Source organism: Salvelinus namaycush, chromosome 31, assembly GCF_016432855.1.
Source record: "Salvelinus namaycush isolate Seneca chromosome 31, SaNama_1.0, whole genome shotgun sequence".
Taxonomy (NCBI): domain Eukaryota; kingdom Metazoa; phylum Chordata; class Actinopteri; order Salmoniformes; family Salmonidae; genus Salvelinus; species Salvelinus namaycush.
The window spans coordinates 19,153,897-19,180,352 of record NC_052337.1 but is presented as its reverse complement, the minus strand read 5'-3'; the positions used below and the strand labels follow the sequence as shown (position 1 = coordinate 19,180,352).

The window sequence follows — 26,456 nt, the reverse complement described above, 5'->3', positions numbered from 1 at the left end:
TCAATAACTAATTCACAGTTTGTTACAGAATCATCAAACTAGATATTATTTATTCGATTTATTCTATATTCTTACAACCTTTGTTTTTAATACAAATTCCACTTTTGGCGAATGTCTGTTGAATGTCCAAATGTCTGAATATAAAACCAACTTTACCTCGGTATCGAACACCACAATCTTTTGGAGAGATTGGAAACCCTAATTGGTCTACACGGACAAGTTCTTGCCTGGTTTAGATCGTATCTGTCAGAAAGATATCAGTTTGTCTCTGTGGATGGTTTGTCCTCTGACAAATCAATTGTAAGTTTCGGTGTTCCTCAAGGTTCCTTTTTAGAACCACTATTGTTTTTACTATATATTCTACCTCTTGGTGATGTCATTCGGAAACATAATGTTAACTTTCACTGCTAAATCAAATTTGATTGGTCACATACACATGGTTAGCAGATGTTGCCCACCCTGGAAGCCCGTGTTTCAACAGAGATTTTCGTTCTAGGTCCCAAGAAACAAAGTGATCTCCTGTTGGATCTGACAATTCATCTTGATGGTTGTACAGTCGTCTCAAATAAAACTGTGAAGGACCTTGGCGTTAACTCTGGACCCTGATCTCTCTTTTGACAAACGTATTAAGAATATTTCAAGGAAAGCTTTCTTCTATCTTCGTAACATTGCAAAAAATCCTAAACTTGTTGTCCAGAAATGATGCAGAAAAGCTCATCCATGCGTTTGTCCCTTCTAGATTAGACTACTGCAATGCTCTACCCTTCGTCTGCCCGGATAAGGCACAAAATAAACTTCCGTTAGTGCTAAACACGCCTGCTAGAATCTTGAGTAGAACCCCAAAATGTGATCATATTTCTCCAGTGCTAGCCTCTCTACACTGGCTTCCTGTTAATTCTAGGGTTGATTTCAAGGTTTTACTGCTAACATACAAAGCATTACATTGGCTTGCTCCTTCCCATCTTTCAGATTTGGTCCTGCCGTACATACCTACACGTACGCTACAGTCATAAGACGCAGGCTTCCTTACTGTCCCTATAATTTCTAAGCAAACAGCTGGAGGCAGGGCTTTCTCCTATAGAGCTCTATTTTTATGGAATGGTCTGCTTATCCGTGTGAGAGACTCAGACTCAGTCTCAAACTTTAAGTCTTTATTGAAGAGTCATCTCTTCAGTAGGTCCTATGATTGAGTGTAGTCTGGCCCAGAGGTGCGAAGGTGAGTTGAAATGCATTGGAGCTACGAACCACCCTTGCTGTCTCTGCCTGACAGGCTCCCCTCTCTCCACTGGGATTCTCTGCCTCTGACCCTATTACGGGGCTGAGTCACTGGCTTACTAGTGTTCTTCCATGCCGTCCCTACGAGGGGTGCGTCACTTGAGTGGGTTGAGTCACAGACGTGATCTTCCTGTCCGGTTTTGCGCCCCCTCTGGCTCGTGCGGTGAAGAAGATCGTCGTGGATATCCGTGGTCTGCGGATATCCCTCTAGTGGTGTGGGGGCTGTGCTCTGGCAAAGTGGGTGGGGATTATATCCTGCCTGGTTGGCCCTGTCCAGGGGTATCGCGGACGGGGCCACAGTGTCTCCCGACCCCTCCTGTCTCAGCCTCCAGTATCTATGCTGCAATAGTTTCTGTGTCAGGGGGCTAGGATCAGTCTGTTAAATCTAGTGTAATTCTCCTGTCTTATCCAGTGTCCTGTGTGAATTTAAGTATGCTCCCTCTAATTCTCTTTCTCTCCCGCTCCCTCCCCTCTCGGAGGACCTGAGCCCTAGGACCATGCCTCAGGATTGCCTGGCCTGATGACCCCTTGCTGTCCCCTCTTAGCTCCGCTCCTCTGCAAGACACCAACACCAAACAAACCGGCACTGAAGGCCTCTTCGACTCCCCCAACCGGGTCAACAGGTGAGACTGTCCACCCGTGATCTTCCCTTAAAGGTGGACTCATGGAAGCTCGCTCCATGCTAAATAGGAGCATTCAAGATCCTCAGTTGCATCAACTCGGTCATCAATCGTCTCCAGAGGGTCTGTCCATCCTTCCATGTCTCCCGTCTCGAGCTGGTAAGGACCAGTCCCTTCTCTAACCCCACACCTGCCCCTCCGCCCCCTCGTCTTGTGGATGTCCGCCCGGCCTACACTGTCTGGTGTCTGTTGGAGGCTCGACTGGTCCGAAGCACCCTGCAGTACCTGGTGGACTGGGAGGGCTGCGGTCCTGAGAAGCGGGCGTGGGTGCCTGGCCGGGACATCCAGGATCCGGGATTTGTTTGGGACTTCAACCAACTACGTGGTAGTCGCCCTGGCTCTGTGGTTTGAGCCGCTCCTAGAAGGGTGTACTGTCATGGTTCCACCTGTCACCAGAGGGCGGCAGAGACCGTCCTGGAGACATTAATGACACTCAGATGTGTCATATTACTCATGATTTCCCTGTTAAAAGGGTGTGTTTTCTGGTATCCTTTGCAGAAGCTGGACATCTGCATTGCTTGCTGTTAGGGTTTTAAGCTGAGTTTCGTTATAGCCCTTTGTGACATCTACTGATGTAAAAAGGGCTTTATGAATACAATTGATTGATTGATTGGTTGATTTAACAAAACAGGATTTTAACATGTTTTGAAGAGAAAATGTTTCTTTCCACATGTTAGCTTTGGTACTGTTTTAAAATATAGAAGTTTTTAAAGTGAAAGGGAGGTGTTTCAGAATCATCACACCGTCTACTAATAGGATCCAGTGTCATACCATGAAAGTTTGCGTCATTGGGGTGTTTTTATGGGGTACAGACACTGTCACCTGTTACCTGAATCTAGGGGAATGCAGGATGATGATCAAGCCAAAACAAATGATTCTGAATCAATAGTCTTGGAAACCATGACAATGGAGGAAATAGATTTTCAGCCCATCAAAGTGGAATCAATTAAAATAAGAAACCTACAAAAATATAATGTAGAACATTCTGTCAGTAACAAACATAGCTCAGACAGAGGATGGGCGTGTCAAGTCATCAGTAAATGTTGAAATTAAACAAATGCAACATTCTAAATCAATTAACTTTGAAACCATGATGTCTATCAAAATTGAATCAATAGAGGATATATTGCTTCATGGCAATTGAATAAAATATATTCTCTCTGGTAAAGCAACAATTTTCAGAATCAGTCCCAGATAATTCAAATGTTACAAGAACTGAGGACATGATGGTATATTATACCATCATAAAAAAGGAAGACACTAGGGCGGCAGGTAGCCCAGCGGTTAAGAGTGTTGGGCCTGTAAGTGAAAGGTTGCTGTTTCCAATCCCCAAGCCGACTATGTGAAACCAAAAAATGTAGAGACATCATTCGGAAGTCTCTTACAAAGGAAAAATAGTACACCAAGGGGACAGATTAAAGGCTACCCACTGAGCACAGATGTCAGATCAATGTCTAGTTTTGATTTACATTTGGGTGAGTTGTCAACTAACTGTGAATTCAACGTGAAATCAACAACAAATGTCACCATGTCATTGGATTTAGGTTAAAAGTTGGGTGAAAAAAATACAAAATGCCCTTAACGTTGATGACTTTTTTGCAAATCCAATCAGTTTGCCACGTTGATTCAACTTCATCACATTGATTTCATTGGTTGAAATGATGTGGAAACAACGCTGATTCAACCAGTTGTTGCCCAGTGAGTCGGCCCTTTAAGGGACCTGAGCGAAAGGTGGTAGCTGAAAAGATGAAAAACATAAAAGCTTTTAAATATTACAATGAGGCACTTTCCAGTGCAATTAAAGAGTCACTGTCTGCTTTTAACCATAATGGAGTAGGTTCTAGCACTGATGTGCTGCGCAAAATGTAATCAGGGGCAACTTAACAGTCGGAACCTCGAACTTCCAATAACTTAGACAGCATAAATTACAAGCCATGCTGAACAAACAGTTTTTGAATGTGGAAACATTACTGTTGTGTACAGTATGTGGTGCTGCATCAAAAAGGCAGACAGTGTGCAACACATTCCCACATATTTTGTTAATTAGACTTTCGAGAGCACAATTAAGTCAATTGAACACCAATTAGAACCCCAAAAATTGCACTTACCCTCTTCTCATGGAGAAAGGGAATACAAAATATGATCAATTATCTTCCAAAAATGTCAAACAAGATTGGAGGACACTACTGGGCTGTATAATTTGACAATTTAAATAACAAGGAAATTACTAACAAAAGCAAAGGGTTACCCAGGGTGCTTTGTGAACCATCCTGGCAAAAGTTGTGAGCCAAAAATACTAAGAAGGAAGTTAATTTAAGTAAAATATTTTGCAGAATACGATTTTTTGTGATCCCTCAAAAAGGTTATTGTAGGCCTGTATGTCATGGGCTGTATCTGAACTCGGGTCTCCCATGGGAGAAAACAATTCCCTCTTGGCCCAAGGTTGACACTGATGCTGAAGTTGCAGGGAGTACTAACTTTATACATCAAACCCAAAGAAGTTCATACTTAGAATTCTCTGTTTTCATCATCTGATGTTCCAGAGACAGTTTATCAATCGTCCAGCAGATGGTGATCTTGTATGTTATATATTTGCACCCTGACCTGTAATACTGTAACATGACAAGACTTGTTCTCAACTTTTAACATAACATATTGTAGCTTACATACATATAAGAAAGCCTACTAACTTAGTTCACTTTCAAATGTCTCATTTGGAAATGGCCCACAGGATTGATTGTATGTAGAGTATCAAAACTCACTGTTTTCACAACTCCACATGTGTAGTTCCCTATCAGAATCATAACTCAAATTATGTAATCATAGTATTAAACAAATAACAGTTATAGAAACACAGACATGTTTAAGACTCTTGAAATGAAATGAACCATTGGATGAAATTGTTTTGGCAAGATGAAATTGATAAGCCTATTGAAACTGATTATTGATTAGGCCTATTAAAATTCTGTAGGCTGTTAGAAAGGAGGGAGGAGGGAGGGGATACCTAGTCAGTTGCACAACTTAATGCATTCAACCAAAATGAGTCATCCCCATTTAACCCAACCCCTCTGAGGGGAGGTGTTTTACGCTGAGTTGTAACATGTAATCATCCAACCAAAATGTGTTTAGGGCCCTCATGGCTAGAGCCCGCCCTGCACACAAGGCTATAGAGACAGTAATGATTCGTTAGATCACTCTAAAATCAAACAAACACAGCACATGACAGACGGCACAGCTCAAACATGAGTTCCCTGGATAATCAGATGGGTAAGTACACTCAGTTAACAGTATATTAACATTCTTGTTGTATATATGATACTTGTATGAAAGGAAGTTAAATGTAATAACATCATCAACTAGAATTGGTATTTATATCAGTAGACTACTGTAGTGCAAACCCATCAGGTCAATGCAATAATATTTTATGTATTTTGTTGAGTTATCGTTAAATGGGTCAAAGTACACAAAAAGTATGGTTCTTTACACTAACTTTTCATTCAACTAACAGTAAACATGTAGAAATACTGCTGTCAAACATACAGTATATTAAGTATATCCAATATAGTTCAGTTCAATTCAAATTACTTTATTGTGAAATGCCGGATCTTCTTTTGTGGTTGACACAATCAGTAATAAATAAAGAGACACTCACTGTTCATCAACAAGTACATCCGTTCATAATGGGTTCTCTGTGCATTGTCAATATATGTAAATATTTTAGCTTTTTTACTTATGAGGGTGCTGTCCACAAACAGGAAATTATTATCTTCTTAAGTGAAACTTTCAAGTTGATTATTTAGTTAATTAATAGATAAATAACTTAACTGAAACACAAGCCAGTACCCAGTTTCCAGCTTTTCATTGCTTTTCTCTTTTTTCTATGTTACATGTGTCGGGGTAAAAAGGACACCATCAGCTGCATGTTTAATTAGCACAGGTCTCTTAGTTTCCTGCACATTTTTGCATATGTATTGAATTATGGCAGTACCTGCCCTGCTTGTAATTTCATGTGGATGGTTGTTTGATGTGTTTGAACTGTACCCAAGTCATTGGAGAATTAAAAAAAATATTTTGTCTCTTAAAAAGTATTATATGATTTTTAAGATGTTGAGACACTTTTTAAAACATACAATAAAGAGCATTTTTGATACTGCAAAATGATTTGATTGGACATGTCATGTGATTGAGTGGGATCTCCATGGAATATCGGAACAATAATATGACTCAAAGTAACATCACATTAAAATATACCGTAGCCAAAAGGACAATGCAAATTAATTGAAATCTTGAAAAGGGGCAAACATTGCAAACATGCAATTCTGTGCCAATAGTGAAGAACTTGTCTTTGTCACCCAACAGAGCAGCCAAAGCAAAAAGATGAGCTGAGGATTGTTTTGGTTGGGAAGACTGGAGTTGGGAAGAGTGCAGTAGGAAACACCATCCTGGGAGAAAACACTTTTATGTCTAAGTTATCTTCCTCCTCTGTGACATTGGTGTGTGACAAAACCAAAAGGAATGTGGATGGGCAAAAAATTGCTATCATCGACACTCCAGGCTTGTTCGACACCAAATTTACCCAAGAGGAGATACTGAACGAGATCAAAAAGTGCATCACTTTTGCTGCTCCTGGTCCCCATGCGTTCCTGATTGTGATCCAGCTGGGTAGATTCACAGACGAGGAGAAAGAGGCGGTGAACATCCTCCAGCAGATCTTTGGCAAAGAGGCAGAAAAGTACACCATAGTGCTTTTTACTCGTGGAGATGATCTAGAGGGAGAAAGTATTGAATCATTCATTATGGGAAGTGAAGTCTGTGCAGATTTAAAAACCTTGGTCTTTGAAGCCTGCCATGGGAGATATCATGCCTTCAACAACAGAGACCACAATAATCGCTCTCAGGTCTCTAAGCTGCTTGAGAAGATCAACAACATGACCATAATGGATGGAAGACAGCACTACTACACCAACAAAATGTTCCAAGAGGCTGAGAGAGCGATTGAGGAGGAGATAGATAGGATTCTGAAAGAGAATGAAAATAAGACATGGATAGAGATTGAAGCACTGAAAGGTAAATATGGAAGAATTGCCCTGGATCGAGCAATCAAGGAGCTGAAGCAAAATAAGGAGAGAGAAGCAAGAGATAAAGCTGAAAGAAATATTGCATATTTGAAAGCAGCTGGCTTCACTCTTGTTGGAGTGACTTTTGGAGCCTTCACGAAAGGAACCTGTAATGTACAATGACAGACAACAGTTTTGCCTGACTTAGTGTTTGCTGAAACAAGCACAAATTATACAGAAACACACTTATTTTGCATAACGGGATACATTTACATAAGCTTAAGTTTTTGAAGATAAAACATTTTAGGTGATGGGTGCAGTTGATTCCAGGCTAATTGTAAAATAACATCATACTTTGTATACTGTCCAGATGTATCTATTTTTTCAAGTTCATTCAGATTTCACAGGTATATCCAGATATATTCATCATTTTTTACTGTAGTTGTCATTTTTCATTTTAGAGTTTAAACCTGATTGTTTTCCTTGATTCACTATCTATGAAAAAAAAACGTTATTAGGAGAGAATTCAATGTAACCTATTGCATGCAGAAATATGATTTGAAAATGAAAGATTCACTGACATAAGAAACTGAAATAAAAGTTAGACAAAGAACATGGTTGAATTGAGTTTTTGTTTAGTTTGGAAATGATTTTGAAATGGAAATAATTTACATAAAGTAGGTTTGAATTGTGTGTGCAACAAACAAAAATGTAATGTATCCTCGATATTGTACCTGATAAAATAAAGGTTTAAAAATGGTAAATAAATAAACCCCAAAAATAAGAGTGAAAGGAGGTTACGTACATAAGAGAAAGCCTACTAACTTGATTCACTTTCAAACGTCTCATTTGGAAATGGCCCACAGGATTGATTGTATGTAGAGTATCAAAAGTCACTGTTTTCACAACTCCATATGTGTAGTTCCCCTGTCAGAATCATAACTCAAATAATTTAATCAGAGTTTAAACAAATAACAGTTATACAAACACTGTGCATGTCTAACTATCCTAGGTCTCTTGCTTTCCTGCATATGTATTGAATTATGGCAGTACCTGCTCTGCTTGTAATTTCATGTGGATGTTTGTTTGATGTTTCTGAACTGTCCCCAAGTCATTGGTGAGAAAAAACAGGTTGTGTCTCTTTAAAAGTATTATATGGTTTATAAGAAGATGTTGAGACACTTTTTAAAACATACAATACAGAGCATTTTATATATTGTGATGCTCACTGTAAAATGATTCTGTTTGACATGTCATGTGATTGAGTGAGATCTCCCTGGAATATCAGAAGAATAATATGACTCAAAGTAACATCACATGAATCTATGGTCAATAAAATATACCGTAGCCAAAAGGACAATGCAGATTAATGAAAATCTTGAAAAGGGGCAAACATTGCAAACATACAATTCTGTGCCAATAGTGAAGAACTTGTCTAAGTTATCTTCCTCCTCTGTGACATTGGTGTGTGACAAAGCAGGCGGGCCGGCTGGGTAATAAAGCCCAACTAATAAACCTAATTACAAACAGGTGTAACTAATAAACAGACAAGGAGGGGGAGGAAAAGATCAGTGGCAGCTAGTAGGCCGGTGACGACGACCGCCGAGTGCCACCCGAACAGGAAGGGGTGCCACCTTCGGTAGGAGTCGTGACAAAATGGTGTAGAATTCAATATGCAACATACATGAATATACATGAAACATAAATGTGCTGTGTTGTCAATAATCTACTTAATAAATTAATTAATAAATCACTAAATTAAAAGTGAAAGGAGACTGAGAGGATATCAATAATGGCAGTGAATACCGGTGTTACAAAAATATGGCACTGATCAGTAGCATGAACATGTTTGGACTTAACACAGTTGTTCAGTCTGTCTAAAGCTATAATTCACATTTCAGTATTTCATGTCTGAACTCTTGCTTCAGGTGCTAACAGCAATGACCTGAGACTGGTGTTGGTCGGCCTGAGTGGAGTGGGGAAGAGTGCAGCTGGGAACACCATTCTGGGCCAAAAGGTGTTTGATTCCAGAATCAGCTTCAAACCAGTAACACTGAAGAGTGAGAGACAAGAAGGAGAGGTGTGTGGGAGGAGAGTGATAGTAGTGGACACTCCAGGTCTGTCCAACAGTGACCTCTCTGAGGAGGAAGTGAGAGGAGAGATGAACAGGGCCATGACTCTGTGTGAACCAGGTCCCCATGCCTTCCTCCTGGTCATTCAGCTGGGTCGCTTCACAGAACAAGAGAAGAGTGTAATGGAGACACTCAAGGAGCTTTTATCTGCCAACATAGATGGAAACACGATGGTGCTCTTCACTTATGGGGAGAGACTGGAAGACACAACTATAGATCAGTTCATCTGCGAGGATAGCAATCTGAAGAAGCTGGTTAAGAAATGCAGGGGTGGATACCACGTGTTCAAAAACAATGACACCAGCAACAACAATCAGGTTAGAGAGCTTTTAGAAAAAATAGAAACCAGACTCCAGAAAAAGCAGAATAGCTGGTCATGGTACTGGAAAGGGGCAGCTGGTTGCTTTATCGTCATTGCAGCAGTGATGATAGTAAAACTGTTGTTAAAAAGGTTACAAACACGTCCCCCACACATCCCTCCTGTCTCTGACACCTGTCCTGTCCCTGACATCGTTCCTTCTGTCCCTGACATGGTCCCTTCTGTCCCTGACATGGTCCCTTCTGTCCCTGACATGGTCTCTTCTGTCCCTGACATGGTCCCTCCTGTCCCTGACATGGTCTCTTCTGTCCCTGACATGGTCCCTTCTGTCCCTGACATGGTCCCTCCTGTCCCTGACATGGTTCCTCCTGTCCCTGACATGGTCCCTTCTGTCCCTGACATGGTCTCTTCTGTCCCTGACATGGTTCCTCCTGTCCCTGACATGGTCCCTTCTGTCCCTGACATGGTCTCTTCTGTCCCTGACATGGTCCCTCCTGTCCCTGACATGGTCTCTTCTGTCCCTGACATGGTCCCTTCTGTCCCTGACATGGTCCCTCCTGTCCCTGACATAGCCTCTTCTGTTCCTGACATGGACCCTCCTGCCCCTGCCACTGTCCCTCCTGTTCTTGAGTCAATTTGGGAAATGGTGAAGTCACACAACAACATTATTTTCACAGCGGGAGTAGGACTGACTCTATTGGTCATCATAAGAAAAATAATTAGGAAATAATGAGAGGTTGGTTGGATGGGACATGATTTCCCACATCTGTGAGTTAAATTAAATGAATGCTACAATTATACACCTCGGTTTACTCTTTTTGAATTCTTAGAACATTTCTTATTGAATGTTAAGAGAATGGGTGACAGGTTGTATTTGAAGAATCATAATAAAATATAAACATGCAAAAACTGATTTAGAAAGACTGGATATTATGCATATAAGTTATTGTATGGTTTTCATCAGGTCTGTTGTCACAAGAAAAGCATCAGGTCATACTGATGTACATGTATTTCTACTTTGCAAACATAATCTGGGGTTCTATTGTGAATATGATTCTAGCTTTAAAGATAAGAACGTTCCAATGTGGATAGTCAAAATGTCCTAACATTTAACCATTTCCTCAATGACAATTATAAGCGACAGATCATTTACACAATACATGGAATCCTTTTGTCAAACCATAAGTCACTTTATTCAGGATGCAGTTAGGGTGAGTAGTTTAATATAATACCTGCAGCCAAGATGCATAACAGGCATTGTTAACAGGCATTGTTAAAAGACCTACACACAAGTTCAAACTAGTTGAAGTGTCTCGGGGCGTTGAGAGACATGGGTGTTGAGAGTAATGGCATGTCTAAACCACCAGTGACTGTAACTATTGTCTCTTTGCCATCTGAAACCCTGCATTGGGTTCAGCTCCACATCCTCCTCATAACCAGAGTGAAACTATGCTGTCATTTAATCTGAACATACCAGTCCATGCCCTGAAATAAAACAATGTTCAAGTAGTTCATGAGGCCTCAGGTTGCCGTCCTCAGGTTGCCGTCCTCAGGTTGCCGTCCTCAGGTTGCCGTCCTCAGGTTGCCGTCCTCAGGTTGCCGTCCTCAGGTTGCCGTCCTCAGGTTGCCGTCCTCAGGTTGCCGTCCTCAGGTTGCCGTCCTCAGGTTGCCGTCCTCAGGTTGCCGTCCTCAGGTTGCCGTCCTCAGGTTGCCGTCCTCAGGTTGCCGTCCTCAGGTTGCCGTCCTCAGGTTGCCGTCCTCAGGTTGCCGTCCTCAGGTTGCCGTCCTCAGGTTGCCGTCCTCAGGTTGCCGTCCTCAGGTTGCCGTCCTCAGGTTGCCGGCCTCAGGTTGCCGGCCTCAGGTTGCCGGCCTCAGGTTGCCGGCCTCAGGTTGCCGTCCTCAGGTTGCCGTCCTCAGGTTGCCGTCCTCAGGTTGCCGGCCTCAGGTTGCCGTCCTCAGGTTGCCGGCCTCAGGTTGCCGGCCTCAGGTTGCCGGCCTCAGGTTGCCGTCCTCAGGTTGCCGTCCTCAGGTTGCCGGCCTCAGGTTGCCGGCCTCAGGTTGCCGTCCTCAGGTTGCCGTCCTCAGGTTGCCGTCCTCAGGTTGCCGTCCTCAGGTTGCCGTCCTCAGGTTGCCGTCCTCAGGTTGCCGTCCTCAGGTTGCCGTCCTCAGGTTGCCGTCCTCAGGTTGCCGGCCTCAGGTTGCCGGCCTCAGGTTGCCGGCCTCAGGTTGCCGTCCTCAGGTTGCCGTCCTCAGGTTGCCGGCCTCAGGTTGCCGGCCTCAGGTTGCCGTCCTCAGGTTGCCGTCCTCAGGTTGCCGTCCTCAGGTTGCCGGCCTCAGGTTGCCGTCCTCAGGTTGCCGGCCTCAGGTTGCCGGCCTCAGGTTGCCGGCCTCAGGTTGCCGGCCTCAGGTTGCCGGCCTCAGGTTGTTGGTCTGTCCTTGGTCTGTCTTTATAAAGTAGTTATGATGCAAAACATTTACATTGTCACTATGACCAGTGGTTTGCTGTTGGGAATTTTGGGCAGAGTTTAAGCAAACTGTATTTGGACAAATGCATTTGTTAAAGGGTCAAATGCAAATACAAGTTGACTGGATTTTTTGTTCGGTTGCTAAACTTACAGACACGAAAGTTATATGCCCAATTTTGATGCAAGATTTACATCCTTCACCTCACAGTAGGATATAGAAGTAAAAACTTGATAGTGTAACAAACAGATTGTTTTCAGATAGGCCAGAGTGGATAAAGACTTCAACTGGGTACATGGTAAGTAAACAGGTCACGCAACAATGTATTACAAAAATATATTGTTTACTACAGTGTCATTACAATTTCAATAATTCAAGCAGGGGTAAGCATGAGACCTTCCGATGTTCATAATATATTCTAGGTTACAGTAGACAATTATTGCACTTAGGTTGTAGGACACAGCACTCTGTTTAAGATATACTGTAGTGAAAGGCACAAGATGATAACGTCACAAAGGTAACTAAAGAGCAGCACAGCAAACAGTAATAGGCCACACCAAGCTACCAAGTTAACTACAACAAGTACAACTAGTCATAAGGGAGGCCTGAGTCCATTATAGAATATCAAGTTTCCCCCTTTCAAAATAACAAATACAAACAATGAAATGTTGTGCACTACCTGGCATTGCTCCAAGATGCCACATCTAAACACAAACCAGTTTTGCTCTTACTTTAATAAACCTAACAATACACTCAACAACAATACTGTAAAATCACCTGTGCACTGGCACTGCAGCTTGGAGTCCACCTCTCCCTGATATGGCTCGCGCCCAGAGCTCCCCATTTAAAAGGGAAGCGGCGCAGGTGTGCGCAATCACCTCTTTAGCCGGGAAGAAAGTAGACATAGTCAATAACCGGGTTTCCACCAGTTACCACAGCCACAAATTTCACATTGACTATAATCATAAAAGTTCACGAAAACTAAAATTAGCCTTTTGGTCTTAATTTAAGGTTAGCAGTGTGGTTAAGGTTAGGGTTATAATCACATTTAAAGAAGATCATTTGTAGAAATAGGCGGGTTTCAGATTTTGTGGTTGTGATAACTAGTGACGGCCAGCATAACAAAGCACATTTTCCATGATACCTACATTCCAAAGGAATACATGTAACCGGGGCTGCGTTTACACAGGCAATTCTGATATTTTTTCCACTAATTTCTTTTGGGATTTTTTTTCTTCACATCTGATATTTTCCAGAGCTGATCTAAATGGTTAAAAGACAAATTAGTAAAATTTAAGATCAGAAGTGAACTGCCTGTGTAAACGCAGCAATGGTCATCTTGACCCTGTTATAATAGCATTGCTGAAAATGTGCCTTCATATGCTCCAGCTACTTTATCTGCGACTGTTGAAAGTCATGCCATATGGGCATATATAGCACTTGTCTGAGAGGTAGGTTAAAGTATAAAGACCAATATTGTAAACTCAGCTAAAAGAAACGTCCCTTTTTCAGGACCCTGTCTTTCAAAGATAATTTGTAAAATTCCAAATGACTTCACAGATCTTCATTGTAAAGGGTTTAAACACTGTTTCCCATGCTTGTCAATGAACCATAGACAATCAATGAACATGCACCTGTGGAACGGTCGTTAAGACACTAACAGCTTACAGACGGTAGGCAATTAAAGTCACAGTTATGAAAACTTAGGACATTAAAGAGACCTTTCTACTGACTCTGAAAAACAGCAAAAGAAAGATGCCCAGTGTCCCTGCTCATCTGTGTGAATGTGCCTTAGGCATGCTGCAAGGAGGCATGAGGACTGCAGATGTGGCCAGGGCAATAAATTGCAATGTCCGTACTGTGAGACGCCTAAGACAGCGCTACAGGGAGACAGGTCGGACAGCTGATCGTTCTCGCAGTGGCAGACCACGTGTAACAACACCTGCACAGGATCGGTACATCCAAACATCACACCTGCGGGACAGGTACAGGATGGCAACAACAACTGCCCGAGTTACACCAGGAACGCACAATCCCTCCATCAGTGCTCAGACTGTCCGCAATAGGCTGAGAGAGGCTGGACTGAGGGCTTGTAGGCCTGTGGTAAGGCAGGTCCTCACCAGACATCACCGGCAACAACGTCGCCTATGGGCACAAACCCACCGTCGCTGGACCAGACAGGGCTGATTTATCGTCGAAGGAATGAGCGTTACACCGAGGCCTGTACTCTGGAGCGGGATCGATTTGAAGGTGGAGGGTCAGTCATGGTCTGGGGCGGTGTGTCACAGCATCATCGGACTGAGCTTGTTGTCATTGCAGGTAATCAACGCTGTGCGTTACAGGGAAGACATCCTCCTCCCTCATGTGGTACCCTTCCTGCAGGCTCATCCTGACATGACCCTCCAGCATGACAATGCCACCAGCCGTACTGCTCGTTCTGTGCGTGATTTCCTGCAAGACAGGAATGTCAGTATTCTGCCATGGCCAGCGAAGAGCCCGGATCTCAATCCCATTGAGCACGTCTGGGACCTGTTGGATCGGAGAGTGAGGGCTAGGGCCATTCCCCCCAGAAATGTCCGGGAACTTGCAGGTGCCTTGGTGGAAGAGTGGGGTAACATCTCACAGCAAGAACTGGCAAATCTGGTGCAGTACATGAGGAGGAGATGCACTGCAATACTTAATGCAGCTGGTGGCCACATCAGATATTGACTGTTACTTTTGATTTTGACCACCCCTTTGTTCAGGGACACATTATTCCATTTCTGTTAGTCACATGTCTGTGGAATTTGTTAAGTTTATGTCTCAGTTGTTGAATCTTGTTATGTTCATACAAATATTTACACATGTTAAGTTTGCTGAAAATAAACGCAGTTGACAGTGAGAGGACATTTCTTTTTTTGCTGAGTTTATATAGTAGTAAAACATGTTCACAAGAGTCTAACTCTAACTATGTGTCAAACGATTTCTTGAGAAAAATTTTCTTCTGTTAAGGTGTGGCCTTGTTATCCTTGGATGAATCTCAATAGTTGTATAAGAACTTGTTAGGCACTTTATTAGGCTACACCTTAACAGCATTGTTAACAAGCATTCTTAAAACACCTACACAAATGTTCCAACCTTGAATGATTGACTACTGGCTCTTTGCCACCTGAAATACCACATTGTGTGCAGTTCTGCATCCTCCTCACAAACAAAGTGAAACTAGGCCTGCACTGTGCTGCAGACGGCTGAATCAGTCCGCTAATACAGGACTTTTAAAGACCCCGTGCACTACTTTTGTGATTTTTTTTTTCTTGTGATTTTTCAGTGCTGCAGCACCCTCAGCACCCCTACTTCCCGCAGCTATGGTTGTGCTGAAGGATGGCATATGCTCTAAAGCACTGGTTCTCAATCCTGGTCCTGGGGACTCAAAGGGGTGCACATTTTTGTTTTTGCCCTAGCACTACACAGCTGATTCAAATGATCAACTCATCAAAAGGCTTTTTGTGCTAGGGCAAAAACAAAAATTGATTGAGGATTGAGAACTTCTGCTCTGAAGTGTTGTCATGTTAGTCACGTACATTACACCTAATCTCGTTCACAGACACTTCCACCCAAACGCACGGAAGGTTTGTTGGACCAACGCATCAAACTTGGCCTTCATTAGTTAGGCTTAGGTTTCAAATCAAATTTTAAGAAAATAAATTGTGGAAATAGGCATGGTTTAGCCATAATTATGACTTTTTGACTGTGTTTAGTGACTATGACAAATACTTTACTCAGTAAGGTCACTCCTATAGAATTCTATGGTCACTCCCACTAAGGCCAACTTTGAATGGTTGATATCCCAGGCTTGTGTATGCAATAGCCTGGGGACAACGTTACATAAAGAAATACTTACCTTGATGAAAGCCCCCAACCTAAAGAAATTGACAGTGTCTTCTGAAATCAAGTTACTTGTTCCTCAGTACACAAACACGCACACAACAAAAACGAGCCCTATCACGCGGTGCTGGGCCCAATCAGGTCTTTGACACATTCACCCACTCCCCCGCTAAAAGATCAGCCATAAAATATTGGAACCAGTCTAACAGGTTGTAATCGAGGCCTGGTCTCCAGCATGGGAACGGAGGAGGAATACCTGGTGCGGTAGTCTCAGATTGGACTACTCCAAATCATCTTGGCTCTGACACACACACACACACACACACACACACACACACACACACACAAACACAAACACAAGCTTTTCAGGTCCATCAACTCATTTAAATACCTCTCACAACCTACAGTAACCTGTGGATCATGAGAGAACCTTAAATCAGCATTACATGAATAGCTTATTTATTGACACTTCATGTAGTGTCCTGTACTACTTAGTTTGAAGTGAGACACCTTCGGTCTTTCATAACGAATACATATAGACTCTATATCACATGGCACTGTATTTACTATAAAGTCAAACACCTTTGGTCATTCATAACACATACATAAAGGCTTAATGATGTAAACACAAAGGTATTAACACAGTGATAATTCCTTAACAGCAAATAACAAATAAACATTAAAGACTTGTTTAAACCATACTGTAACGACTCTGCCCAGGGTCGTTACATTAGCTAGGCAGGTCAGTTAAAAACAAATTCTTATTTACTTATTTCCTTTTATTTGTCCATTTTTAAAACAATACAAATTCATGAAGTTTCAAAAAGCCTGCAATGCAATTACATTGAACATTACACAGGGCTGTGAAGTGTAGCTTGTCACTGAGCTGGTGGATGAATGGTTATTGCCTCTCTTAACAAAAAGAGTTAGCTGTTAGGAAATGCCTTTGTCACACCATCTGGATAAGGGCATTTCTGTGCTGTGCCAGAAACTGTAAATGGGAAGATGGGAAACTCCATTCAATTCGTATTATTATATTTGTCTGTCATTTACTAATCTCATGACGTGACTATGAGACGTGGCTGTATCTTGGGGGATTTGTATTTAGCTGAACATGCTAACTAGCTAAATTTCGGCTAGCTGGTAATTGATGTAAACCTATCGAAATTATTTGAATTAACGATTAAGGTTGCTACAGTATGTAATCTAAACCAACACTTAACCATTACAAACTAATTTAAATTACAATAAATAAAGGTTAACTTGTTTTTCGCTGTCCAGTGACAGCAGAAGTGGGCATTTGATTTTTGAACTCATCACATGATTAGAGTCTCGTCAGCAACACAATAAAATACTTCCGGGTCAAGGAATTTCGAAAATGTTCAAAATAAAAGCCCCCCACGTAATTGTAGAAAAGTGTCAATAACCATTCATGATATATTAAAAATAATTGTTAAACATTAACAATGATTCATATTTGTTCATATTTAAGTGACATTTGAATTAAACTTGGGTTTTAAAACATGTTCCAAGGTCAAATAAATGTCCCTAATGCGAATCACTGTATATGGAATAGATATTGGCTTAGAGCAAGAACGATTCTGGGTGCTCCAGTAAAAGTATTGTAGTGTGGCTGGCCTTTTACTCCCATATTCCAATGGCGGCCGAATCACATCACATGTGCGCTTACTGCACTACAGAAACCCGCTAACCAAACAACAGTGCAGGGCATGCTCACTGAATTAAAGGATAACTACATAAAACATATAATTTTCATCAATTGTGGTTTAAGCATTGTGAACAACGAAAATCCAATTTTGTTATTTTTATGTAATGGAAGTAGGCAAAAAAAAAACGGATTTTAAAAGGCCCTACCAACGTGTTTTGATGTGCATGACTGCACTTTAGAGTGTGTGTCATCTTACAGCACAGCATTTTGGGGGAAATTGAGGTCAGGTCCATTATTGACTATGCACCTAAGAGGGAAAGAGGTTGTGCCATGCTACAAATGTTTTTGTAAAATATAATACATACAATTTAGCGGACACTTATCCAAAGCAACTTACAGTCATGCGTGAATACATTTTACATATGGTTGGTCCCGGGAATCGAACCCAGTTTCTTGGCATTACAACTCAATATTAGTTTGTGTCTTTGTGACAGGCTTTATAAATAAATGTAATTGATTGGAAGGTGTTCTTAATGTTTTGAACACTCAGTGTATAAGCCATAATAAGGGTTCACAACTCCAGTCCTTGAGGACTGAACATTATGCTGGTTTGTGTTCTTTAAAAAATTGTTTTTTTTTATATGAACTTGGTTGAACTCAACTAATATCAACTTATTCAAATAAAAGGTAAACCAACAGGAGTGAAATTTCAGTTGAGGACGGGAGATTAACCAAAATAGGAAAAGTAAGCAAACAGGTAGTCATGAGATGATCCTAGTGTGCTGGTTTCTTGTTACCTTTCTTTTCTCCAGGGGATGCGAGCCCTCCTCAACTTGACCACAAAGAACCCAACGTCCACCAGCAGACTGAGGATGAAGCACGTCACGAGGAAGACGAGCAACAGCACACTTCGTGCATTTCTTGTGTCTCATCAAAGCTCCCTGTGAATGAGACCACCAGCTTTAGCCTCTTTCACTCATATCTATGTCTGGCTTACACAGTGGTGCCTAAACATACATGAGTCACAACAGGATCAGTATGCATGGAGGGAGTCTGAGATGAATAGTAAGTCTTACCTACAGCACTGGTCAGGGGCAGACTGGGAAAAGAAAATACACACCAGCCCACATCACTGCATGCGCTGACAACCCCCCCACCCCCAACCTACACACCCTACTTACACAGGCAGTACTGTTGACACAACAGTTACAGTAGAGCGTTTCTGAACCATTTCTGTACCAGTGACTGGTGAGACATGGTCCTCCTCTTTTTTATCTTGCTCATGATAAAAAATACAATATGTAAAAACACCACTAGAGATACACAGCTATAACTGTTCCTCTGTCTGGAGATGCAACTCACCACTACAACTGTTCCTCTGTCTGGAGATGCAACTCACCACTATAACTGATCCTCTGCTCTAGCCATTTCGTTGGCCTCCCTGTTGTTCTCTGTCTCACTGGCCAATCAGAACATGCTCCATGGCTAAATATGTGGTTGCTTCAAGTTGTGTATTTATGGACTTATGTATTGTGTCCAATTTGAATGTTACTTCATTTTAATTTTTTTAGCAAATTAAACAAAAATGGGGGAAACCAATTTTTTAAATGTTTCTAAATACGAGATTCACCGGCACAACTTTCCTTCCATGGGCACTGTGTGCCATGGCTGGATAGGCTACGCTTCTGCTCTCAAAATCCATGCCATTAACTGTGTTACCGTTAAGACCTGCTTTTTGCCTTAACTTCCCATTAGCACTGCATGGAATGGTCACTTCTGCGCTTGTTTTTAAGGCCACACCTCAAATATTGCCACCCCTCCCACCTCAAGCGAGCTGATGTTAGACCGGTAAATTGTCAAACCTGGCATTAGGGCTGGAAAATGCCAGTGCGCCAGTTATTACATGACGAACTTGCAAACTAACGTACATTTGACAATAGCACCACCACAGCGCCAGCCAAAAATAGAACCCTAAGTGTTACAAAGCTCCAGACTAACATTTCCCCCTGATGTCAGCTGGTGGAACCAGCCCATGATTTGGCCAACATAGTGCTTTATTAAGAAGTATGACACATAAGACTACTGAGGTGATCAATAAATAAGTAGTTTCATCTAACAAGTCCAAGCTGGAATACATGATTCAATATATTTTTGTGCAACCTAATCCAGTGATGTTCATGAATTTTGGGTTGACAGTTAGATTATAGTTGCTATATGTTACTGTCAAAATAGGAATCCAGAATTTCCAGATTTGTTCAATAGAGATGAATTACATACATCTTTATGTGCACTAATTAATATCATAGATATTAATTCATTATAAATGGATAGAGGGCATGTGACTGAACTTCCGCTTTTGGAAAGAAACAACAGACAGTACAGGCGAGACTCCATCTTAACTCCTCCTCCACATTTACTGGATTGGTTGAACAGTTCAGAAGAGAACCTCTCGCAACAGAATTTCTTGTCTGGACTAGTATGTAGGGGGGGATCTAGTTTGAGGAGTTTATTTTACGCCTGCAACATTAGGTTAGCTGCACGGTTACATTTGTGACCTGGGGCTCCCGAGTGGTGCAGCAGTCTAAGGGACTGCATCAAAGTGCTAGAGGCGTCACTACAGACCCTGGTTCGATCCTGGGCTGTATCATTGCTGGCCATGATCGGGATTCCCATTTGGCGGTGCACAATAGGCCCAGCGTCGTCCGGGCTGGGGGTGTTTTACTTGGCTCATTGCGCTCTAGTGACTCGTGGCAGCCTGACCTTGGTCGTCAGGTGAATGGTGTTTCCTCCGACACATAGGTGCGGCTGGCTTCCGGGATAAGCGGGCGAGTGTTAAGAAGCGCGGTTTGGCTGGTCATGTTTCAGAGGACGCATGACTCGACCTTCGCCTCCCGAGCCCATTGGGGAGTTACAGTGATGAGAATATCGATATTGGGGAGAAAAAGGGGGTAAAATACAAAATACATTTGCGGTCTAACATGACAATTTCTAAATTCTAGGGGCAATGGAAATAATATTTTGGATGTTGCTGTGCTTTCTGCTCATGCCCATCTGTAGTGATGGAGATTCAGCAATAGGTGGAGAAACAGGCCACTGAATACCTTGTAGGCCCTAGATGGCAATGTTACAGTGCATTTCTTTCTAAACAATACTATAGTATTTTATTAGAATTGAATCAGTATTTTCAGGTTTATCGTCAAGCTTGTGCCATATATCCTACTCTTGATTTAAAGTGACTCATGTCTACTATAATTAATTGTGTGGTATGATGCATTCCATTTATTCCGCTGGGATTCCCTGTCAATTGGCAATTAGTCAGAGAATACAAAGGAAACACCTCATAATGGTACAGGAAGCAACTCCACCAGTGCCAGGGGCTGATTGGCCACCTGGCAATTCTGGCAAATGCCAGATGGGCTGGGCAATTTTTTAGTTGGGTAGGCCGGTTGACGTTGACACATTTGTTAAAAGATGACATGGCCAGCACCCATGGGCCTGTTATACTAATCTATAATGAGCCTTTGGCTGATCAGTGGGCAACAGCCAGCCCCTCTACCAAGGTTTTCTGATAGGCTGAGCAGAGGCCACACAAACTCTCATTCAAAGTAAAATGCGGCATCAGCAAAGAGACCTGCTCCAACTCTGTCATCAGTTACACAGCCAAGATCATGGATTGTAAAAAAAAAAAAAAAAGTGCCTATAAACATGGAAAGAGCAATTTACATCGTCACCTCACTCAAAACTTCCCATTTTTAGGAAGCTTTGTCTCCTTGTCCCATTTGAAGAGGTGGTCCTCAGCTTTCTGTAGGTATAATTTTTATTTCTCAACTCAATAGCAACAATTTTTCAACCAAGATATTTAATATGGCTTTGAGATATGCACACTGGCCATTGTGAGGACAGTTGTAGGCTGCTCATGGGTAGTAGCATACAACTGCAAAGTTTTTTATTTTAGCAAATACATTTGCTGTTGGATGAATACATCGCTACTAGCAGTGGGTATTGTATTTAGAGTTAGTGATCTAGTTAATGTTTTGAGTTCCCACTCTCTCAATTGTTGAACCATAAATTAATTAGCCTAAGATATTCATTAATAACGACGCAGTACAACAGTGTTGTGTAGGACGGCATCTCGGAACGCACAACTCCACGGTCTTTGTCACAGATGGGTTATCGCTGCAGACTACCACACCGGGTTCCACTCCTATCAGACAAATAAAATAACTGGCTCCAATGGGCACACGATCACCAACACTGGACAACTGAGGAGTGGAAAAACATTGCCTGGTGGGACGAATCACAGTTCTTGTTCCGTCATGCTGTTGGTAGTCAGGATTTGGCGTAAGCATGGCGCCATCCTGCTAGGTGTCAACGGTACAGGCTGGTGGTAATAGTGTGGGGACTGTTTTCCGAGCACACGTTAGGTCCCTTGATACCAATTGAGCAATGTTTCAATGACCCGGAGAATTCAGGCTGATCTGGCAGCAAAAAAGGGGGTTGACCCAGTACTAGATGGGTGTACCTAATACACTGGCCTCCGTGTAAATGCAAATCATTTTTTACATAAAGTATAAAAACAAGAATTCCTTAAATTCCTGCCCAATTAGTCACCTGAATAACTCACCCAGTGGTCCTATGTAGCTGACGGACAAAAGGTGAATACCTAGCTTGATACTTTCACACGATTTACATTTTTTATGATTTACACAATAGAAAAAATAATATATCGGAACCAATTCGGCACACTGTCAGAAATAAACAATGTCTCCATGAGAATGAACATTGACCATAAACTTTCCAAGGATTATGGCAGCCTGCATCTCATTTCCTACAAGGCTTTCCAGAAACTCACCCCAGAACTTTTAACCCTACTGAATACATCCATGTTGTTCCTGATGTCTGAAAGCAGGAAGTTGCCCCACTGTGAATGATAGAGATTATATCACTGAGTCTACATCACAGCAGCACTATGGCAAGCACTACTGTCTTCACCTCCTTTCCTACTTCTGAAAGAGCGGTCTGAAGATTTACGAGACCGATCACATGTTGCTGCCACACCATTACAGCTATGGTTTTTGTAGTGTCTTACGTCAGAAAAGCCCTTTCCACATCTCTTGCAATAATAAGGCCTAACTCCGGTGTGGACTTGCATGTGGGCTTTGACATTGTTGGCTTGGCCGAAACCTCTCCCGCAGACGTCACATTTGAATGGCTTCTCTCCCGTGTGGACTCGCTCATGCCTTTTGAGATTGGTGCCGACTGAGAAAGTCTTGTCACAATAACTGCATTTGAAGGGCTTTTCACCTGTATGGGTTCGCTCATGTCCTTCTAGAGCTTGCTTAAGAACAAATTTCTTTTCACAGTATTTACAAGCGTAGGGCTTCACCCCACTGTGAAGTCTCATGTGATAGTCAAAAGTATTTTTATAGGCAAAGGTCTTTCCACAAATGGAACAAGAATATTGCTTTAGTCCTGTGTGAATTCGTTGATGGTTTTTCAGAGTTAGCATGGAGCTGAAGCCGTTCAAACATATGTCGCAACTGAATGGCTTTGTTGAGGTTCCCGGTCTCTTGGCGGTTCTCTCTCTCGTTCTCTCTTTTCTCTCTCGTTCTTTCTGCTTCTCTCCTTCAGCTGTGTGCCATTTTAGATGGTGTCGTCTCATTAGAAAATTGTACATAAAAGTCTTTCCACATAGGTCACACATAAATGGTTTGGTTGCCCCATGACGATGCATGTGAGCTTTTAAGAGGGTGGACTGAAGGTAGCTTGTCCCACACAATTTACATTTGTATGGTCTCTCCCCTGTGTGAAGCACTTGGTGTCTCACAAGGTTTCCTTTATGGCCGAAAGCAGCTCCACAGGTCTCACATGTAAATGGCTTCTGCCCGGTATGGATTACCTTGTGTCTTTCAAGGCTGGATTTAGTCATAAAGCGCTTACCACACTCTGAGCATGAATGTGGACGTTCACCTGTATGTGTTCGCATATGATAACTCAGGCCACCACTCTGCGTGTAACTCTTTCCACATACAGAACAGCTGTATGGTTTTTCACCGGTGTGGATTCTCTCGTGCTCGATAAGCAGTTTCCTTGATGTGAAACCCTTGTCACAAGTCAGGCACTTGAACGGTCTCTCCACTGCATGAACAAGCTGATGTCGTTTCAGATCTTTCTTGGTAGAGAATGTATTTCCACAGACTTTGCAACTGAGCGTTTTTTCTCTGTGACGCAACATGTGATGTTCGAGCTGCTTAGACATTCTGAATGTTTTGCCACATTGACCACAAGCGAATGGCCTCTCTCCTGTGTGAATTAGCTTGTGACGTACCAGCAAGCGGTTCCGGCTGAAGGTCTTGTCACAAACATCACACTTGAAGGGTCTTGTGTGAGTTAGCGTGTGAGCTTCCAGTGACCCTTCCATGCTGAAGGTCTTGTCACAAACATCACACTTGAAGGGTCTTGTGTGAGTTAGCTTGTGTTGTACCAGCCGTTTGTTCCGGCTAAAGGTCTTCTCACAAATATCACACTTGAAGCGTTTGGTTTCTTTGGATCGTGTCCCTTTAGTAGTATTGCTGTTTTTCTGGCTTTCTCTCTCGTTGCCCTCAGGCAGAGCAGCTCTCATATGCTCAAAGTTGGATTCAGTGTCTCTTGGGGAGAAGTCTGTATTCAGTCCATCTGTGTCTCCCAGAGAAGAGTCCTTCTCCAATGAAGACATCTCTGTGGTTTTACAGCAAACCTTTGCAGGACCTAAAGATAAAAGGAATATGAGTATATACACACAAAACTATAAATTAAGCGGGCTTTACACATTACCAAGCTAATTATAAAATTAAAAATAAGTTGTCTTGTAGTCATTGATTTCAGTTTCAAATCATGAAAAACATGTTCAATTTATGAAGTCAATGATTCAATTTATGATTTACACATTAAAAATATTGAATTCAAATAGTTTCTGTTGTTGGCACTGAAATCGCTCAATACAGAACGCCCCATTGCGCCAGAGCCTATAGATCTCCTGTTTCTGTTGCATGAGGCATCTTGATGTAGAAATAGACAAGCTGGACACTAGTCTAATTTAGTTGGTCAAATAAGTCTACTAATATATGGTGGTCCATGCGATCCAGTTCCTCGGGACTTCCTAAACCCAATGAAGTTGGAAATTAAAATTGTTAGGGGGTGGACGTGCCATGGATTCCGGATTGCACTGACCCAACCCTTATGGCAATATCAATATTTGTACATGAGCGTTAAAATAAGCATACTTTTACCAGGCTGTGTATTGTTTTCAAACAACTGGGTCATCTGCGCGACCTTGGTCTTCAGTTTCACGTTCTCATTTTGTAAACTCGAGGAAGCCACTAGGAATAGTTGGCAGATTTTACGAATAGCCTCCTCCATCATCAGATTCATAATTGTGCAAAGCTGTGTAGAGAAATTGAAAAACATGTTACCTAAGTAACTAGCTAAGCTATACGCTGCTACAGCAAAGAAGATGTGAAACCAATAAGTCAGCAAACTAGTTCACGTTAGCTAACAAGCTTAGCCGAAGGCTAAGATAGCTAGCTAGTAACGTTAGCCTGCTAGAGAAGCAAATTGCAGGAAGCTACCTAATTTAGCCATAGTTACATCATATATCATGTGGTTAAAAACCAACGTTGGATAAACTAGATAGCTAACGTTACGCGTAGTCACCATTATATTGACGTAACTTTAGCTCACCTCTCTCTCCGGATTGCTAACGTTAGCGTAAGAGTTTGGCCAAAGTTTGTTAATTTCTGTAATTGCCGCCTCGACAACAACGGCCATAATCGATGTTGTTTCTGACTGGTACATGTTGTAAGATGTAGCCATTTTGCCCTCAGACTAATTTGCATACAATAATAACCAAGCTAGCTATCAACTGCCAGCAACGGGAAGCTAGTCGTCAGAAATACTGAGACGGCCGTGTCTCCGTTTAACAATGAGAGTAGTTGTCCCAGACGCGGGAAGGCAAGGATTTGGCTAGAAGGGATACTGTTTTTGTCAAAATTGACTTTTCGTAGCAAGTTAGAAAGTACGCAGAAGATTTGGATAATTAACGTAGCAGGTCAGGACATTATTAGATTAAGGTTAGGCAAAGTGTTTGCTAACATGCCCCCCAATTTTTTCTCCAAACTGTATACCAAAGTTTTTTAAATAATTAACCCAAGAAAGACCACAGCCTGTCGTTTCCAATGAGAGCAAATTAATCATTGTGGGCAGAACAAGCACGAGTTAGCGAGAGCCTATCAGCGCGTTCTAGCATGTGTTTGCATATTTCCGTCAGGGAACGCCTACTTTGAAGTGAGCGTGAAAAATAACTCAATTCGCTCTTCCACTCCTTCTAAACATCACAACTTTGTCCGTAACAGATGTTAGTTTTGGGAACAGAAAATTACTGAGACCAATTGTTTCATCGATGAGAAAATGAGCAGAATGTAAGCCAAAATCCATCTTCTCCCACTGCCGGCCATTGTGCTTCCTCTCACCAGAGAGGAAACGCCAAAACGGATACTTCACATTTATACATCTGGTAAAATATCTGTCTCATATCTGCGTATACCTTCTAGACATGACAGGAAGGCAGTATTCGGTTGTCGCTAGTTACCACAGCCACAAAGTCAAAATAGGTTATATCGTACAAATTCACGCAAACCCCCCAAAATATAGCTTTTTGGTCTTAATTTACAGTTTGCAGTGTGGTTACGGTTAGCCTTAAAATCTGATTTTAAGAAGATAGTGTAGAAATAAACCGATGTATGACTTTGTGTTTGTGGTAACTAGTGACAACCTCAGTCTTCTCCTTCTATGGTATTATGGCAGGCTGCAAACATACGTTAGAAGTGCATGCTGCCACCTACTGTTTGGGCTGTTCTGGAGTGTGACTCCATTACACTGTGTGACAGAAAACGGACTAAGAGTTTCTAAACCCAGAGGTGACACTTGTGAAACAGACAAAGCCGACCAGGCGGGGGTTTG

The 26,456-nt window shown here is 42.1% G+C and overlaps 2 protein-coding genes and 1 long non-coding RNA gene across 4 annotated transcripts; 1 reads left to right on the top strand and 2 right to left on the bottom strand.

Moving 5' to 3' along the window:
• The first annotated feature begins 1,182 nt into the window (after positions 1–1,182).
• Positions 1,183–7,523, top strand: LOC120025498 (GTPase IMAP family member 9-like). Its single transcript, XM_038970065.1, has 4 exons — positions 1,183–1,208; positions 1,821–1,898; positions 2,060–2,280; positions 6,315–7,523. The coding sequence occupies exons 1-4, from the start codon at positions 1,183–1,185 to the stop codon at positions 7,193–7,195; spliced, it is 1,206 nt and encodes a 401-aa protein (XP_038825993.1). The 3' UTR covers positions 7,196–7,523.
• Positions 7,524–10,527: 3,004 nt separating this feature from the next.
• On the bottom strand, positions 10,528–18,736 carry LOC120025477. Its single transcript, XR_005473026.1, has 3 exons — positions 18,257–18,736; positions 12,704–12,806; positions 10,528–11,908 (listed from the first exon to the last, which is right to left on the bottom strand). It is a non-coding gene; the product is annotated as an uncharacterized LOC120025477 (long non-coding RNA).
• A 3,403-nt stretch (positions 18,737–22,139) lies between these two features.
• LOC120025463 (zinc finger protein 883-like) lies at positions 22,140–25,455 on the bottom strand. Of its 2 annotated transcripts, none has more exons than XM_038970012.1 (3): positions 25,179–25,455; positions 24,722–24,881; positions 22,140–24,206 (listed from the first exon to the last, which is right to left on the bottom strand). In XM_038970012.1, exons 1-3 carry the CDS (start codon positions 25,308–25,310, stop codon positions 22,411–22,413), a joined length of 2,088 nt encoding a protein of 695 aa, XP_038825940.1. In that variant the 5' UTR covers positions 25,311–25,455; the 3' UTR covers positions 22,140–22,410. The 2 variants fall into 2 exon arrangements, with proteins under 2 accessions (XP_038825940.1, XP_038825941.1); XM_038970013.1 differs by having other exon boundaries at positions 24,728–24,881.
• Positions 25,456–26,456: the final 1,001 nt, after the last annotated feature.